The sequence below is a fragment of the Struthio camelus genome, chromosome 19 (genome assembly GCF_040807025.1).
Source record: "Struthio camelus isolate bStrCam1 chromosome 19, bStrCam1.hap1, whole genome shotgun sequence".
NCBI lineage: Eukaryota > Metazoa > Chordata > Aves > Struthioniformes > Struthionidae > Struthio > Struthio camelus.
Window position 1 is genome coordinate 15,221,152 of NC_090960.1, and position 19,712 is coordinate 15,240,863.

At 40.1% G+C, this 19,712-nt stretch overlaps 1 protein-coding gene across 1 annotated transcript; it reads right to left on the minus strand.

Moving 5' to 3' along the window:
• Positions 1–4,721: 4,721 nt before the first annotated feature.
• Positions 4,722–19,305, minus strand: GSG1L2 (GSG1 like 2). The gene is made up of 5 exons (XM_009681660.2): positions 18,990–19,305; positions 17,182–17,229; positions 14,742–14,894; positions 9,762–9,873; positions 4,722–4,977 (listed from the first exon to the last, which is right to left on the minus strand). The coding sequence occupies exons 1-5, from the start codon at positions 19,297–19,299 to the stop codon at positions 4,722–4,724; spliced, it is 879 nt and encodes a 292-aa protein (XP_009679955.1). The 5' UTR covers positions 19,300–19,305.
• Positions 19,306–19,712: the final 407 nt, after the last annotated feature.

Consider the following 19,712-nt stretch of genomic DNA (forward strand, 5'->3'; position numbering starts at 1 on the left):
TTTTCAAACGTCTGCCACAGGTTTCTCAGATGCAGCCTGTCTACTCTTTGCTTGGATATTGTTTGGCGAGAAGGATGTGGAAATACATAGACACCTATGAAATATAACCAGGCATAAGTTGTGTCCTCTGCAGGGGTATAAGATATTCTTATTGTGAGCTGGCCATTGGTAAGTCATCAAGGTCCGCTACCATTTTCCAGAGCACAATGTCAGCTCTCTGGTAAAAAGTAGTGGAGCTTGATGAGCAATCTGTCTGAATAAACAGACTAAAGAGTATTTGAAATGCTGTCAATTCTTGCATCCATCAGAGGAACTCTGTCTCTTAAAAATAACCTCTCGAGGGTTTAATACATTCTGCTATGTGTAACTCACCTTTTCTGCCTAACACAGTTTGGTCCACGCTGACACTCACGTTCCTCACTGCGCTGATTATTTGTGTAGTATATTGCACCATCCACTTTGTAGCATTCCTGAACCCAAACCAGACTGACCACTGCTCTTCATCAGCCCAGGAATCTCTGTAGTCTTTGTTTCATTTGATCATAGGTCATAGGATCACAGGATCACAGGATAGTTCAGGTGGGAAGGGACATTAAGAAATCTCTAGTCCAACCTCTGGCTCAAAGCAGGGTCGGGTCTGTGGTCAGAACAGGTTGCTCAGGGTTTTATCCCATCACCTATTGAAAACCTCCAAGGAGGTAGACTGCACAACCTCTCTGGCCAACCCACTCTACTATTTGCTTGTCCTCATGGTGAAAAAGTTCCTTTTTATATCCAGTTTTATATCCTCTCTTGTTTCAACCTATGTCATGTTTCAACTTGTGTCTCTCATCCTCCCACCATGCACCAAGGTGAAGAGCCTGGCTCCATCTAATCAATAACCTCCTTGTAGGTATTGGAAGGCTGCTATTAGGCCCCTTGAAGCCTTCTCTTCTGCAGGTGGAACAAGCTCTTTTTACCTCAGCCTCTCCTCATATCACATGTGCGTCAGCACCCTGACCATCTTGATGGCCCTCCACTGAACTCACTCCACTTTGTCCATGGCTTTCCTGTACGGGGGAGCCCAAAACTGGACCCAGTATTTTTGACATGATCTAGTGTGTGCTAAGTAGTGTGGCAGAATCACTTCCCCGGATCTACCGGGTATGCTTCTGATAATACACCACAGCATGCTGTTAGCCTTCTTTGCTGCCAGGCACATGGCTGGCCCAGCTTCAGTGTAACAAGATTCCCCATGTCACTTGCCACAGAGCTGACCCCCAGTAATTGCAACTTCAGTAGTGCAAACTACATCTTAGTTATTCCAGTGATGTTGCAGTTCTTTGATCACATGTGGAGCTCTAGTTCCTCCTGCTTGTTTCCCAGGTTGCTTCCTTTGTGTACATACCCCTAAGGTGGGTTTCCCTTCAGGCTGTTTTATCATTCCTGAAGCATCTCCTTTTCCTGCCACCTTATACCTTTTGCTTTCCACTCCTATCCATCGCTACCTCACTTGGCATAATCTCCCTTCTCCATCATTCCTAGTTTAAGCTCCCCTCAACATGTTGTCCAGCCTAATCACAAAGATGCTTTTGTCTCACTTTGCCAGCTGGGTCTTTTCTTTCCCCAGCAGTCCCTGATGCTCAGAGAGGTCCCATGGTTGTCAAAGTCAATCATATGTCACTAGCACCGGCTCTGTGCAACTGCTTTGACTCAAAGGATCCACCAACTCCTCTCAAGCCTTTCCCCTGCACCAAGAGGATCAAGGAGAGCAGCACCTGGGCCCCCATGTCCTTCACCTTTACTTCCAGAGTCATGTGGTCACTCTTGACATGCTAAAGGTCTCCCCCTGGTAGTATCATTGATGCCCACATGGATGAGCAGCAGGGGATCAAAGTCTGAGGACTGAAAAAGTTTCAGCCGTTTCTCTACAACACCCATGATCCAAGCCCCCATCAAGTAGCAAACGTCCTTAGACAGCAAGTGAGGTCACAATCTCCAAAGGAGGGAGTCTCCAACTACTTTCACTAATGATGCCCCTTTGGTGCTCCTGCATGATTCAGGTTCAACTGGCTCTGATGGCTTCAAAGACAGAGCTTCCCTTGCCTCCTACTGGGGACTGAAATTTTTCTGCAGCTGCAGACAGAGAAGGAATTTTCCTCCTCTTACCAGAAGTCACAAGTGGCCATCCTTCACTGTTATGGGAGTCCCCAGTTGCCAGTTCAGCAAGCACAGTCTCTGGCTACCCTTCTTTCTATACAGATAGTGGTCCAGGCTCTCATCTTTGCAGTATCTCTGTGAAGATCCTGTCAATCTTTTTCCTATTGTCCCTTATGCTATGCAGTATGTTCACCTCCTCCTACAGCTCCTTAACTTGGAGACTCAACTCCTCAAATGGAGCACACCGCCTGCAAGCAAAGACACCGCCTTCACCTGCCACAGCTTCAGTGAGAGACCCCAGGCATTCCCTGCCACCTCGGGCCTGGGGAGCTGCATCCTCCCTCAGGAGCTTATTCCAGGTCAAGGCCTCTGGTGCCCCAGGGATAATTGGTCTAGTCAGTGCTGAGGACCATGCCCACTGGTGTGTCACCACTGCTGCTGAGCACTCATACACTCCCTTCAGTAGAGTTTCTGATCCCCTTCCATGCATGCTTCTGCACAAACTGCTGCTTCTGCCTCAGCTGCTGCTCTAGGGCCTATGCTTTGGGCCCTACACTCAGAGCCTGGCAGTCATATTTCTCTCCATTGAACTAGTTTAATGAGTGCTTGACAGTCCCTAATTAGGAGTCAGCCTTTTGCCGAAGCAGCCTGGATCCAAGGAGCCCTGAATTTGCCAGAACTAGAAAAGCCCAAAACTGCTGCACAAACTGCAAGAACCAGGAGTGAGCAACAGCCCAAGCACAATCTGGGGCCCCTGCTCACACTCTGTCTGCAAACTGCCAGGTTCAGGGTCACCATACTCCCAGGGGCCAGTTACGAAGCAGATGGAGGTAAGCACAGGTGCCTACCGTCCCTTGGAAGGCTTCCCTGTACCCACCAGCTCCCTTCCCAGAGATTAGCTTACACATTGTAGCTTTGTTGCCTCATCTTATTGTCTCACTTTGCTACTCTATTATTTTCCCAGTCTTAGCTCTGGCCATAAACTGATTGGATTTTGATCCTGCTGACATCCAGTTTATACTAATTTCATGTTATGATTGTATTGGCTGAAATAAAAATCTAGTGATTTTTTCCTAAGGCCTAGAGCTTGTGGGTATACTGTGTCAGGCCTCAGAATCATGACAGCCCGCTCTGTGACTCAGTGTTCACAAGCAAGTTTCCTGGGGAGAACTCATTAGGAGCAGAAGCTATAGAACAATGACAAAAAATCTGGTATTCAACAGAGTAGGTGTACCTGGCTTAGTTCCATGGGGAAAGCTCTATCTTGATCCCAGGAGTTAAGCAGCTGAGTATTCCTGATGCATCAGTATCATAATCATTTCCACTTTTCCAACCTTAATGTGATTTTAGATTATTCCTTTTCTATAACAATGGCAAATAAATTTGTGATTCTTTCTGGTACTATTGTCATGATGATATCTAGAGAGTTTCATAGCTGAGTTGTGTGCTATCACAGAATCACAGAATCGTTTAGGTTGGAAGGGACCTCTGGAGATCATCTAGTCCAACCTCCCTGCTCAAGCAGGGACCTCTAGAGCATATTGCCCAGGATCACATCCAGACGGGTTTTGACTGTCTCCAGGGAAGGAGACTCCACTATCTCTCTGGGCAACCTGTTCCAACTGGGCAACCAGTTCTTTGTAGCCTGCATTCATCCAAGGGAAAAAAGAACTCACAAAACAAGATCAGTTTTTCAGTGAAATCAAGGTGCTAGAAGTGGGACTGTAAGGAAAGCCTGCCTACAGCTTTCAGCACAACATTGACCAGGGTGAGGGGAAAGGAGGGATTTGGGGAAGCAGTTTCTCTGTCCCACAACACAAACAGAAATAATCCCATACTAAAAAGTATGGGATTATTCAGCAAGCACAAACAAGGCGGTCAGCTGACAATGAGCTTCTGATGAGGCAAGGTGGTCTTCAAAAGCCTCCTGTGGGCTGGCTGTGCTCAACTGCCACAGACAGCCAAGGTACTGCAACATGAGAAGAGCCAGGTCAGGTGAGACCTGGGGGGGCCTTTCTAGCCATTGTCAAGCTTCTCTTTAATATTAAAAGACTCACCTTCCCTTTACCTTTCTGTCACAGCAAATCCTATTACTATACTTATGGTTAAACTCATCGATATACCATGTAATATACTGATTTTCCTGGAGAGGTTGTACTTTTAATAACAAGCAATTTATTCAAGCCACATACCACCTGTGGGCTACCTTCTTTGTTATTCTGTTATTTATGTCTTTTTGTGCTTGCTTTGTTTTGGGGGTTTTTTGGAAATTTTTTGATAGGGAATTAGGAGTGAAAATCCATAAAGCTCTGAAATCCTAACAAACTTATGTTATCTATATTAGCACTAGAGAATACTCAAAAATCAGGGCAGTGCAGAATCTGTGTCACTGTCTTTTGCTGAATTGAGGTACCTGTATCAGCCTTTTCAATACTAAGATTTCCCTGAAACATCCATGAAAATATCATTCCTTTATTAAGAAAAATAAATAATGCTACACAAAGATATATTTTTATTAATTAATAATGTTTCATTGTGATCTAGCATTATGATTCACAGGATGCCTTGAGATGCGTTCAAATTTACAGAACTGAAATACTGGCCAGGTGATGCAAGCCTTTTATTGGGTGTGCAGAGTCCTCTGTAGTTTTGTGAAAAGAGTTTACATACACATTGCAAGCTTTCTCTGGAGCTGCAGGATCAGGAAACTTGTATTTAATCTTTAAACTCCTTTCCAGCTTTTTTCTTTTGTGCTTGAATTCCAAAATAGTTTTTGTGTATTTGTTAATAGTGGTGACAGCTGCAGCCATACAGCAAGCGAAGGAACCCCATGCGAGGCTATAAACAAAAAAGTTTATTAGAAATTAGCAAAACAGATTCACATCCACATCCTTCAATTTTATTTTTGAAAATATTACACACCAGTGTTTATATTGATGTATATTATGGAAAGGGCAACATGGTGGGGGAAGGACAAATATTCTTGCTTAATGATCATCCAAGTACCTGACTTATGTACTTGACATCTATATACTGATTGTTATATTCACATTTAATATCTTTGTTTGAGTGAAACCCTTTCCCCACCCCCATTTCTTCTACTCACTCTACTTAGAGATTAATTTCAGAACAAGGAACTTTATAAAAATGATGATGCTTAAAAAATTATAAGGTGCTTTTAAAAACATTTAAAAAATTTCAAGTGCCATTGAGGAAAATTTGTACCATTATTCAAAAGAACTAAAAAGAAAAGAGAAGGCATGATTAAATAGCTGACTAAAGCATGCTCAGACCACTGAAAGGCATTCTTGAGAAAATACAGGTCTGAAAAAAGGATATAACTATATCTGAAATATATGCTGAAAAAAGGATATAAACTCTGAGATGTTAATATAAAACCATATCAAGACAGAAATAAAAAATGAAGTTGAGAGACAGTTTGCTAAAGGTACAGGACGTTTGGTAGACTACTGACTGGCCAATGCGTGACAGAGGTGTAAAAGTAGGATGTAAAAATAAGGCCACAGTGAAATGAATTAGAGTTCACTGTGAAAGAAATTTCTCACCAGAGCTTTTCTTAACATGTCAAGGTCAGGACAATCTAATGAAACTGCTTTTGTTGGAGAAACCAGTTTAAGAAACTTCTGCTTAACTCTCCTCTCACTCAGAGCTTTTCATTCTCACATCCTCCCTGCAGTTCAATGAACTGATTTAGGTCTAAAATAACCCCTTTCCTTCACTTCACTTGGCTTCACTTGGCTTCGCTCCCCTTCTCTTCCTCTCCCTTCCCTTCCCCTCCCTTCCCTTCCCTTTTTTTGGCAGGGCGTGGGGGGATGCTTTTAGCCAGGACTGACTTTCAGGGTAGTCACATAACTGAATGTGTTGACGGAATCCGGGGATAGTCAAGAATGGCACGTAAACACACACAGGCTGCTAGGAGTAAGAACAAGAGGGAGCAGCTTAAGCTATCTTTGTTACGGTAGTCAGTCAGACTACACCCTGACTAACTGTCCCAAATGTGAGGAACAGCAGAAGAGCTCTTAAAACAAAGAGATAACATGAATAAGTGCAAATCATCAGAAGCAGGTGGATTTACCTTGTCATGCCAAAGGAACTCAGGGATGGAACAGCAGACCTATTAATGGTGGTATGTAACCTATTGTTTAAGCCAAACATGGTAGAGAAGAATTGAAGGTGGCAGCCACGACAGCAGGTTTTAGCCTCCAAGATGAGATAAAGGAGGCAGACCTGCAGCAATCCTGACTATGTAGCACGTGTATTGGCTGAATAACTGAAGCATTGATATCATGGAGCACAGTTTTTGATGAAGGATGTTATTCCTAATCAATCTGTTAAAGCCCTCAGTGAGGGCTTAGTGAGATAAGGAAAACAAACGGATTTCAAACAAGCTTTTGAGAAGTCCTCTTATCAAAGACTGAAAGAAATTAAGTTCCTATTAGGAGATGCTCTTGTAAATCAATTACGTATTAAGAGATACAAAACAACGGACAGAAATAAATGGTTTCTTTTGACAATACAAAAAGAATATCAGTGGGATTCTTTAAGATTTTTGCTAAATCTTCTGCCTTCCAAGAAGCAATTTGGAAATGATGTCTAACTCATGAGAACCAAAGAAAGACGTAAGCAAAGTCTTGTCACTGAGAGAGGCAGAGAGTAAAGGGCAGTTTGGCTATAGTAGAAATTCAGCTTCAAGATGGATTAAGGTCAGTGAGAACTGTTTCCAGAGGCAAACTGCAGAAGGGGAAGTCAAACAGGTCAACTGGACAAGGAAGTAAACAAAAGTAACAGGTCATTCCTCTAAATAAGAGAAATGCAGATGGAAGCTCAGCTGGATTGTGCGTTTTCCCTTTATTGCACTGAGTATCACACAGAAGATCACAGAATCACAGAATCGTTTAGGTTGGAAGGGACCTCTGGAGATCATCTAGTCCAACCTCCCTGCTCAAGCAGGGACCTCTAGAGCATATTGCATAGAATCGCGTCCAGGCGGGTTTTGACTGTCTCCAGGGAAGGAGACTCCACTACCTCTCTGGGCAACCTGTTCCAATGCTCTGTCACCCTCACAGTGAAGAAGTTTTTTCTCAGGTTCAGATGGAACTTCCTGTGGTTCAGTTTGTGCCCATTGCCTCTTGTCCTGTCGCTGGGCACCACGGAGAAGAGGCTGGCCTCATCCTCTTGACACCCCCCCTTCACATCCTTGTACACGTTGATGAGATCGCCTCTCAGTCTTCTCTTCTCCAGGCTGAACAGGCCCAGCTCTTGTGGGCTGGGCACACATCATAACATGTAACATCATAAGATGTGTTATGAGAATTCAGTACAGGGAAAAAGGAAATTATGATCTTTAGAGACAAAACGCTATCTTTTGATGTGAGGATGCCTCAATCTGAGAAAGGCAAGGAGAGTGAGACATTCACCAATAATGGAAACATATTTCAACTTCCTGACAAGCTGCTGAAGAAGATAAAAAAGAAATATGGAGAGACTTATTGAGGAGACATTCAAGGATGCCACAGAGTAAGCCTACTCATTACTAGCAAGCCCAGCACTACATAGGAAGAGGAAAGATTATATTGCCCCCTGGTCAAGGTGGGAGAAAAACCCTGGCTACAGCAGCTGGATGTGAGGAGATGGGTGAACTATGATGCATGGAAGATCCATCGCAAAGGCTCAGTAGTTCTTACAGGCATGGCTGCTCCACTGGAGCTGATGGCTGGGATGAAAAAACTGTTTCCATGGATTCAATCCTTTTTTTTCTTTTGCTAGGGAGGTGGTGATAAGTCCCAAAGATGAAGTAGGAAAATCTTTCTTGATGCCTCTACCTGCCCATGTTCTGTCATCAGTTTGGTGACATTGTTGGCCCCGGTGGCTGCTGGAGTGATTAGAAAGGGAGTGTCAGTTATAATCATGAATCCTCCCTCTTCTGGCATCTGTCTTCTGTCCTCTTATAAGGCAGCAATAGCATCAGCATCCTTCACCTTCTCTGTTTTTTCCCATGCAATCAATGGGAAAGCAGTTGTGGGAGGCTGGAAATGAGGGTTCATGCAACAGGAGGGAGGTGAGGGGTGCAAATCTAGGTTATCAGAAAAGAGACAGTGATACAGACAGAAGGAGATAAGAGGAAAGAAACCAAGGCCCTTCACACAGCCCCTCCTACTCTAAAGTCTTTCTGTATGCAGATGTTGGTAACTTGAAAAGACCAGTGATCATAGGAATGTTTCTTTGAAGCATTCAGTTGCTCAGGCTGCACAGAGTTAGAGGGCAGCCATGTAGTCTTCAGACCCTGAATGTGTGGCACATGGCAAAGATCATTAGTCCAGATGCCCATGAAGAGAAAGTTGGCTGTAGTTACAACAGCAATGGCATCAGTGGTGTGCATGATGATGGTGGTGACAGTAACAGCAATGAATCTGTGTCAGTAGAAGTAATAGTGGCAGTGATACTGGTAATTTTCTTCCCTTCCCAGTGGAATGGAAAAGGGAGAACAGGCTCGTCAGTACCAATCGCCAGTTTTCTGTTCTCACTCACACAGGAGGGTGGAAAGAAGAAGGAATATTTTCCCTTTTCCTACTGGCTATTCTTATTACTGATGTTATAGTGAAAACAGGCTTAAGTCGATTCATCAGAGCCCTCCCAGAAAAGGGATCAGAGCCCAAAACTAGGGAAATCAAATGATTATTGAGAAAACAAAAACATGAAAGAAGGAGTCAAAGAAGCAAAAACTATCAAAGTTTGAAAGGAGAGAAAAAGACACTATTGGAGAATCCTGCAGAGCGCCCAAGATTCCCACTGAGAGTATCCAAGTAGCTGCTAGACATTGTCCAAGATACTGTTTGGGTATTTGATATTAGGCTTCTTCTCAGAGCCGTTCTTCCAGATAGGAGGGAATGCCATGTCACTCTTTCCTCCTTGAACAAGCAGAGGACATATGGCAGCTGGGCCACCTCATGTTCTGGACAAACAGGATAGACTCAACCACTTGTCATGATCTAGGTGATCTGCAACCAAGCAGTACTGACCAGGCCTCCATTTATACATACGTAACAATAGCTTCTAAATGAACTGTTACTATTCAGGAAGCTTAGATTCATGGAAAGAAACATAACCTTATCCTCAAAAATTTGAACGATTTTGTTTGAAATTTCCCCCCAGACAGCATCCTGAAGCGTATATCCAGTAAGGAAATATTTAGCCTAAATGGCTGAACCTGGAAGAATTATAACCAACTTATGCTAGGCAGCCTTCCTTGGAGACAAAGCTGTCAGCCCTGGGTCTAATAAAAGCTGGCAGGCTGATATGTGGGGGAAAGAATCTCTGCCCCATGCAGAGCAGTGGGAACTCTCTTCACTTTTCAGTGGATGGTAAACAGAAAACTCACAAGCTTATATGGTCAGAACTGTGTTCATAGTTGCTCTGAGCTCCAGCTGTTACACTCCATACAATAATCTAAGACTGCTGAATTTGGTAAAAATACAGCTAAATTGTATCCCCAGGAGTGAAACAAGATAGACCCATTCCTTATCAATTAGGCACATATTCCCTGACTACAGGGTGAAGTGACTGGAATGTAATGGAAGAACCAAATGTAAATCAATAGGTACCGATAGGACCAGCCATAGTCCCATGTGTGAGGTCTCCAGTCTTCAGGACCAAGGTTGACAGTCATTTGAAATACAGTTGTGTACATCATGTGAGCAACCATGCCCAGAAGACCTAAAAAGTATAATTTCATAAGCATATTAGAAAATATAAATTGAGAGCATTCCTCTTCGTCATCTTATTGCAATTCTCCCTTGAGCTCCTGGAGAATATTTTATGAAGAATCTAAACTCTAGAAATCACTGAAAAATACTGGATGTTATAAGTGTATTTACATGTCATGGATTTTGCCAGTACGGTCACTACTGCAGCTCCTTGGCACTTACTATAAATGGGACCTACTAGAGGAATCTAAGGGAACAATGGGACATGCAGTCCATAGATACTGAAAGGCAACTAGCTGATTGGCTCCATCCTTCTGAAAACATACTCCTTGGTAATTCATCTCTGAGCAGAGATCAAAAAAACTCAAGGTCTCCCTTAAATTCATTGCACAGGACACAGTATCCCATACAAGCCAGCAGAAGCTTGAAATATAGAAGACAGCGGGAAGGTTTTTCAAAGGCATAAACATTAGTTATCTGTCCTTTCCGAATGCCTTAAATGAGGTCAGATTTGTCGGTGTTATCTTAGATGATCTAAAAAAGTGAATAAGCACCTAATTGCTATTAAAAGGCACTGAAAGACTAGACTTTGGAAGTGGCTTATTTATTTTACCATTTGCTTAGCCATTTATTTAACCAGTGGCTTTATTTAACAATTTAACCTTCCAAATTCATATTTAGCTGTTGCCTAATGGTAAAGGTATCTATTTTCCCTTAACATTTTATTTTCCAGCAGTGAATGTCCTGGTGAACATTTACTTTTTTTGTTCCCAGTTACATGTACAAATCCATAAAAATCCTGGCAACATCAAGTATCTCAATGTCTAAAACATATTCATTCTCAGAGTAGGTGGTCCACCAGCAAACTCACTTACAAGACCCAGTTCACTGGGTGTTCCCAAAGCAGGTCTGCTTCATAAGCTCTCACAAAACAAAAGCAATTGCTAGCACACAGTAGCTTTCAGTCTGGGACATGTTCTGCAGAAGTAAGGGCTATCTGCTGTTTTTCCATTATCACCTATACAATAACCTGGCTTCAGTAAACACTGGGAAATTGTCTTCTCTGAAATGCTGGTATACCCTGAAACACAATCAACCAGTAATTAGGACATTCCTTTTATGTAGCATAGAGACAAGCTGCTTCATTTTGTGAAAGACATTATTTGGTCATTAACTGGCACTTTGATAGCACATTCCTTAAACTCTACAGAGAGAGTTGTCCTGAGCATGTTCGTCTGCCTGTGAGTAAAGATTTAGTCAGATAATAAACATTTCTGCCAAAAAATAAATAGATGTGAAGAAAGAAAGAAAGAAAATTGTATTATACATGAGTGCTACCTGGAAGCACATGGGGTTCTTTGAGCCCAGTCATGGGGTGTGCAGTGAGTCTAGAAAAATCATTCAGAGGAAATAGAAGGCTGTTGCTGTGGGGATTGGAGGACTGAAGCCAGCTGTCCTCCTGTCCCCAGAGAGGTGATGTGTCATAGTCATTTTTGAGTTACACAAATACTAGTCCTGATTCCTCCACCCTGGCAGTCCTTGCCTGTACCCTGCTGGGTAAAACTGGGGTGTGCACATAACTGCTGTGGTAGACCTGGAGGTCTCGATCCTTTTACTCTTGTACAAAGATAAAATTGCAAGTCAGGCTGACTCAGCACTTCAGGAGTGGCATCAGGACAGTTTGCGGCCTGGGAGATGGTGAAAATTTAACTGAAATGTTGATACAAGTAGCAAGAATAGTCATATATAGGTGTCTGTCAATATTCATTTTCATGAAAAGCCACAGATGTATATGGGTTACAGGAGAGTGGCACCAATAGTGAATATTCCATAGCGATGAAATTAATTAGCAGAACACACGCTTGGTATTTAAGAAAATAAGCTCATAAAATAGAATTATAATTTTTGTAGCATTTAAAGCTGCGTGTGAGCTATTATAACCATGTTCTACATAAATATGGTCAGAAAAATTGACACTGTGATTCTTATGGCAAGTCAATATGGTCTGCATAAGTTAAAGCACATATTTTGGGTTTTCATTCAGGCTGAGCAAAAGATTCAGGGAACTGAAAAATCAAACACTCACTTTAATATGTTTTTTTCAATCATTAATTACGATAACTGTTTTTTCAAAAAAAGTATGTTTTCAATAGAGTTAGAATTATGCAGCTAACCTTTCCAGAAGTTGAATTTTGATTTGCATTTGCCTTCTAGAATCAAGAGCTTATTGATGTAAGAAATTGTATCATCATTACACATTAGGATGAAGGAAACTTTAAAGCCTTTCTTTGATAAGGTGACTAGATCTAAAACAGATTTATATGTACGTTTTATATCTAAGATAGATACTCTTTAATATTTTTAATTTAAATTAATTTAATTAATTTAATTTTAATTTAAAACAGGGACTAACTGAACGAACAAGTCCAGTGAAAGCTTGCAATATGAGCCTCCTTAATACTGTACATGCCAGAATCAAAAGGAATATTAATAATGGTGAATATTTGCTATTATTTGGAAAGGAGAAAGTTGCTAATAATGGGCAAGACTAGCTAAAGATTTGAATAAAGCTCATTATTCTTTCTCTGGAAATAGACACAATGGTGGAACAAAAGGTTTATTGAAATACAAATGTTTCACTGGAAAGGTAGGCTCATTTAGCCGTGTTAACAAAGGAGACTGCTTGGGTGAGTCTATAGCTGAGGTCCAGTGTGCAGAAAGGGCACAGAAACGATGAAAATCTTTGAGCAATAGTAAGAGGAAAAATTAAAAAAAATTGTCCATGGCACCTACTGATAAACCGCTTGTCAAGAAAGGTAAGGGGGACAGGGCTTTTCTGAACAGTAAGTAGAACTGGTGATAATAAAGGTTTTTAACCAGCTGGATAGCTTTCAGGAAAGTCTCTCAACAGAAAGGAGATAGTCCAAGTTCTCAGAATACATCAGCAACAAAGTTTGGAGACAGTTCTCTAAACTATAGGGAACTGAGATAGCAATCTTCAAATGTGTAAAAGGTACCTGCAAAGAGAAAGGGATCATGTGGTTTCTTTTTCAGATGGGAATCCTAAAAAAGGGGGGATACAATTACAATAGCAGAGGTCTAGATTAAATTTGATTACATTTAGGTTGAATAAATCTTTTGAAAAGTAAGAATTAGATTACATTCCTAGGAAGGTTACAGAATCTTTAGTACTAAGGGAGGAGTGTTGTTTTGTTTTATTGATGTTGGGGGGGGATTGCTTTTTTTTAAGATGAGTTTAGAGAGACATCTGTCAGGAAAGGTTTAGGTAGAGCTGAGCCAAACTTAGGACAGAGATTTAACAATTCCATAAAATTAAGTAAAACTAAAGCATCTTAGAAATGACCATCTGGAATGTAAACTGTGGTCCTTGAAGACCCATTACTGGGTACTTTTACTGCATAAAAACTGGGCTAGACAAAGACAAAAGTAAGAAGATTGATCAGAGGTTTGGCAAATATATGTGAAGTCATATGAAATGTTTCTCAATCATTTCTTTCAGAGAAGAGAAGATAAGGAAAGACATGGCAGCTGCCTTCAACTGTGCAAAGGCTTCTGCAGAAAGGAGTAAAATAATCTCTTCCTCATGATCATACTAGGACTTTTAAGAAACTTGATCTATTTAGTCAACAATAACACAAATGGTAATAAGATAAATACATGATTATGTTTAAGAAGAAATGATGAATTAAAAAATCTTTAATTTGCAGAGGAAGGTACAACAATCACAAATTCATGAACACTAAATCTAGAAACATTAAAATTAGAATGAAAGGCCAGAATTTTTCCAGAGAAAAGAAACGCTGAGATTATTTCACAAAAAGAAATGTTGGTTTTGCCATCTGCCGGTGTGTTTGACTACAATCAGATAGCTTTCTAAAACATATGCTTTCACCAAATATAAATTAACTTTGGATTCTATACAGGAGTGACAGCTTGAAAGCCAGTGGTATGTGTTATACAGGAAGTCATATTGCTTCTTACTTTAAAATTAATACCTTTATGAAACATTGTGCATGTTACCAGAAATTATTGTTTTTGCTCCAGCTTTCCTCAGTACCAGTTGTATAATACATGTAGAATTATAGAATACTTCAGGCTGGAAAGTACCTCAGGAGGTGTCTTGTCCAACCTCCTGCTCAAAGCAGGGTCAGCACTGAATTCAGACCAGATTGTTAAGGGACTGATATATTAACTTTTCACCATGAGGATAGACAGACAACCTGTGGAACACATGCCCAGAGAGGTTGTGCTGGCTCCATTCTTGCAGCTTTTTAAGACCCAAATGGGTAAAGGCTTGAGCAACCTGGTGTGATTTCACAGTGAGGCTGGACTAGGGATCTCCTGAAGTCCCTTCCAAACTGAATTTTCCTAGGCTCCTATGTTGTATAGTATTGGATTAAGAATAAATATGCAGAAAATGAAACATATTGTTTAAGATGATTCTCCACTAGAAATTATTTAATTGGATTTTATTCCATTTTATAAATACTATTTTATTTCTACCTCCCTCTAATTTTATACTCAGCATGTCAAAAATAAAAAAAAAAACAAGCTATAGGAAGAATATATTACTTCATCTTTGACAACTAATCTGACAATCAAATTAAAAATAATAAAATTAGAATAGTAAAGTAAAAGTAATAAAAACTATAAATATAAAATACAAAAAATCACATTAAGAAATAATTAGTTGACTTGAATATATTCGAGAAAAATTAATTGCATCCTGCACTGTTACCTATGTCTCAGTAGGCATTGTAATAGTTCTTAAACCTGGGCACTGTTATTAATCTTCAGCTGAGAGTCTATCAATGTTGCACATTCTGGAGGTATATAAATTGCAATCCTAAACGATACCTGCTAGTACGGTGACAACTGCAGAAAAGGCGTTGATCTTTAGCCCATCAATGGCAGTAGTATAGTAACATACTTCTATTGACATAAGAATGGCTCCAGCCAGAAGCAAAATGATGTACAGTAGCTCTGCTACAATAGACAGCCATAAAACCCCTGGAAAATCAAATTAACAGCATTGATATAAGCAGTTGTTTAGTATTTTCACCTTTTCTTCCTTCTTCATTTTTATTCTTTACATCTTTGAATAAAAGGTCAAAGGCTATGGGGACACTATTATAACTTTTTTAGGAGACCTCAAGCTTCATGGAAACCCTAAAGTATCAACTCCTCTACTGATGTGCACATTTAATGGAAATCATTTGCACCTTCCTTCCATATCTTTGAGGAGCATTCAGTGCAAGATAGGGATGTACCTTTGTTATATTCAGTAGTTAAACGCAAATTACTTTTAAAAAAGAATTAACATCCAATTATCCGTTTTTTGACATCACAGTTGTTGGGCTCATAGAGAAATCTACCAAAAGAAGACTCTGTTAGCTGACAAACTGTAAGGCCACATACACAGTGACATGGCTGAGGGCCCAGCTGTTAAGTAAAATCCTCCCTTTGGGCTTAGTTTCCTACCAGCCTCTTGAGTTTTGGCCATCCAAACCATCATGTGCCACAACATTCTTCGGGTTTCACTGAGATTCATCTCGCTCCTACTCTCCCTGGAAATCTGTTGATTATATCTTATTCAAGATGTGAATTTTTCCCTGAAAGGTTATCACCCCTCTGTATTACTATTAGCGTGGTAACATCCCAGAGGCAGGCGTCTTCTCTCCAGACACTAACCAAGACCTGCCAACAACCCTCCCAAATCTTTTTTAAAAACAAATTAATGTGTTCTGAGAAAAAGACTTCCTTGTAGATTCAGATATTGATTTCATATGAAGTTATATACTAACAATCATAACTGAAATATAGCAACAATAATAAGGCATGTAGTTGATTGCTAAACACTACATATGAGAGTAAACAAAATGTTCTTGAGGCTAAATAACCCCTACTGCAGGCTTTGATGGTGTCTGTGTGACAACTTTGATTCAAAAAACATTTAGACATTAAATTCTTGGGTTAGGCTATGCCTGGACTGAGGCAAGGTCTATTTCTTCAGCAAATCTTTGTCTCAGTAAAAAATTTTGATTTTGTCCAGGAGCCCAGCCACAACAGTATCAGCTGCCCTGACCAAGACAGCTTGCACATAATTATTTTTGATAAATGATCCATCTCTGCATATGCACTGGTGATCTGTGAGTGATCCCTGTGTAAGTTGTCAGGGTTGATATATTTATGAGCAGTGAGCCTGATGTATCTAGATTTTTGTATATGCATTGACCGAACACAAACCCTCCCATTTGCTGTACAGGGCAGAAGCCTGTATTTCCATGCAGGATTTCACCACCCAGGAGTAGCTTCACAGTGTGATTGCAAGGTATGTAGGTGCTGTCTTAGGTGACTGCAGTCACCTCCGGCATTTGCTGACCTCCTGTTCACAGAGATTATTTCAGCATTACGGTTAACAGAAGTTTGATCTGTGAGGAGTTCTCAGGGTAGGGCCCAGAATTCACCCCTCCTTTCTGAGGGCTATGTCTGTATGACTGAGAATCACACTTAACTTACATTTTTCTTCTCATACTATAAAAAACTTGAATTATTTGTGCACAGTGATACGGCTGCAATAGGAGGAGAGAGCACTAGCCTTTGGATACTCAATGATTTGGTAACGAGAGCTGGATACGCAAGGCAAACTCCCTATGGAAGAAGGCAGAATTGTTTCTGGATTAGCCAAGTCTAAAGTATTGATCTAACCATATGAGTGATATGATTGATATTGAAGGGGTCTTTAACAGCATCTATGGGCATGTTTCACAGGAACATGAACTATTCTTTGAAAGAGAGACTGTAATGCTATACTTTCAGGAGAGATCTTTGTGCTGCACATCCTTGGTGAACGAAGATGCCTCCATACAGGCAGGGAAGTGGACTGACACTGTCATTAAGACTGGTTTGGTCCAGGACATGTTTCCCCCAGGTCCCCTCAGCATACTGGCTGCCCTTGGTTACATGGAGTCTGTCCCTCTGCACTCTCCAGACAACACAGCACCAGCCACAAAATTCCTGACTACATGTATTTGGAGGCATAGGGAAAGAGGGACAAAAACTAACAAATCACAATTAAAAAAAAATATTTCTATTCAAATAGGGATCACAGAGTTTTTGAATGTCATGTATTCATATTTTAACTGATGTAGACTTTGCTTTGAATTTAAAAAATTGAAATAAAGGACAAAAGCTTTTATGGGATTAAAGCAAGTATTCAGATCAAAATATAGAATATTTATGTTGGTAAATTCAATATGGAAAGTTTTATTTGTATAAACAAAATCTGAATATTTACCTCGATCAGCAGGTGCAGTCAGGCTGATGAAACTTCTACATTTCTCACCTAAGAAAGACATAATAATTAATTTAAAAATAAAATTCCAGATTATTTTGTAGTGTGTGCGTTACCTGCAGAAGTAGATTATGAAAATGAAGACAATCCAAACATAGCATAGAGCACAAACTTGATTTTATAGCAGCAGAGCAAATACAAAGATTACTTAGAGTAAGCTACACATATCTTAATGGTCAAATAAGTAAGTCAATTTAAAATTTTAGGCAGGAAGTACATAAAAATCATGACATTTAGGGTGCTATTCTCAATGACAGTCTCAGTGTTTGGCTACAGCATCAATGCATCCAGAGCCCTCTGACCCCTTGGACATTCAGATTCAATTATTGCACAGCAGTATTGAGTCCAGAGATTACATGAGGAAACAGTGATACATTGAAAGGAGTAAGGAAGTGATTTAAGTAGTTATGGCCATTTAGTTGCTTGCAGCAACAGAAGAACAGTGAACAGGATGGCATCAGATAAAGTCATTAAAGAACAAAAGAATGGAAGCACAAAGACTTTGTGTTTTCGAAGGCTTAACCATTTTTTCTAAATGTATTAATGGGTCTGATTTTCAGAAAATACCTGTCACAAGTCATGTCTTCCGTGCATCCTTAGGTCATCAGAGCAGTAACAAGTCTGAAATCAGCATGGTGTTATGGATCATAAGTTTGGCTAAATAATCTTGACATTGTTTTAGGATGAGATAACAAGCTTGATTTACATAGATAATTGTTGGTATACTAGAGTCTTCTGTAAGACATCTGAGAATGTGATATGATATGTTTAAAAAAAAACTGTAAATCTGCAAATGTATCACTTCTATCCACTAACCCAAAAAAATCATTCACTAGCAGGATACCTTGAAGCAATTTATTTCATCCTCATTATACCAGAATCTGAAGGAGGATCCCTCTAAAACATTTCATTTCAGATCATTGTAAATTGTATCTGCCAAGGAAAGGGACCAATGAGAAGACCAGGAGAAACCATTTCTGATGTATGTATGTATGTACATACAGAGTCCCTGGGACCTGGACCTACTCCTGTAGCTCAGTTAGAGAATCCATTCTGACTTTTTCAAGATAGCCAGAGTCAAACATTTGTGGGAGACCTAGAGAAAGGCTAGGAATTCTTTTCCAAAAAGTTGTGGCTGTGAAAGCCAGAATGGGGAAAACAGCAATTCCTTTGAAAGGCTGGCGGCTTGTTCATCATCCTGCTTATGAAGGAAGACCTGCTCTCTCTACAGCAGCAAGGGTGCTGCTCACACAGATTTCTTCTAAGATTGATTCTGCTTTTTTGCTGTAAGCTCTGATTTTTCAATCCTATTTATCCTCTTGACTCCCAGGCAAATTCTCTGAACAAAGCTCCTGGAATTAATTCTGCTCTGCTTTGAAAATGCTTTTTTTTTTTTTTTTTTTCTCTCCCAGCTACTGACTGAACCAAGTAAGAAAACAAGAACTGGAAAACATCAGAAAAATAAAACACTTTCCTGTTAAACTCATTTATACTTGCTGCTATAACTAGAAGAATTTTTAAAAAATCTTTATCTATGCTACAATATGTCACTCTAAAATTCTTAACAGAATTTAATAGGAATTTTTTAAGAATTGATTAGAAAGTACCCTCTGACTGCTTCCTTTCCATAGAAGAGGAAATTCCTGAAAAATACTTTTCCCTTTAAAATACATACACAATGTTGCAACAAAAAAGGAAATGATGCCAAACAAACAGGAAGAAATGATTGCTTTCTAAAATAAATAACTCACCTTCCCCATTTATAATTTCCTCGCAGGAATACCAGATCCCAGCATGAAACTTTCGGTCAATGAACTTGTCATCTCCTGTCTCCCAGATATATTGCACAGCATTGCTGTTGTTAACATCAGGGTTATTAAAGCGGATGCAGTGTTGCCCTTTGCTTTGTCCTGCACAGAAAGGTTTGGCAACTTTTCTCGCCCCTTCACACCAGTAGCTGCTACTGAATGCTGTAATAGAGAAGACTAAAGAAAGAAAACTGAGAGAAAATGCTGCTGAGGCTCTCTGCCGTCTGCCTTTAACTGGAACAGAAACTGGCATCCTCCAGGACTGCATTATCAAATATACTAGAAAAACACTTTACAAAGCTATATTCATGTCTGCCTGGTGAAGCACCTGCTTATATTTACCATCCCATTCTACATTCCTCTCAACACATTGTATCAGCTTTGTAGTTAATGCAGAAGGCAGAGATACAGGCATGAGCAAAAATGATGTGACAGGAGAGATTAAGGCTATAAGACAGTGTTTGGCAGTAAATCTTGTGAAAGAAATACAAGAAGGAGGGACAATAAATTATACTTTTTCCAGTGAATCCCAGGAGTAAAGGTATGTAACACAGAAAGTACCACAATACGACAGTATCTTGCAGTTCCAAATGCTTCTGTTACACTAATTAAATGGAATACAGTGGTGAATCTTACTTTAAAGAAATACTTAAGGAGATGAGACCA

Coding starts and splice junctions, on each gene's coding strand:
- GSG1L2 (XM_009681660.2), bottom strand. CDS start 19,299: ATGCCAGTTTCTGTTCCAGTTAAAGGCAGACGGCAGAGAGCCTCAGCA. Junction 17,230..18,989: donor GGAAATTATAAATGGGGAAG/GTGAGTTATTTA, acceptor TGTCTTTCTTAG/GTGAGAAATGTAGAAGTTTC. Junction 4,978..9,761: donor GACTATGGCTGGTCCTATCG/GTACCTATTGAT, acceptor TTTTGTTTATAG/CCTCGCATGGGGTTCCTTCG.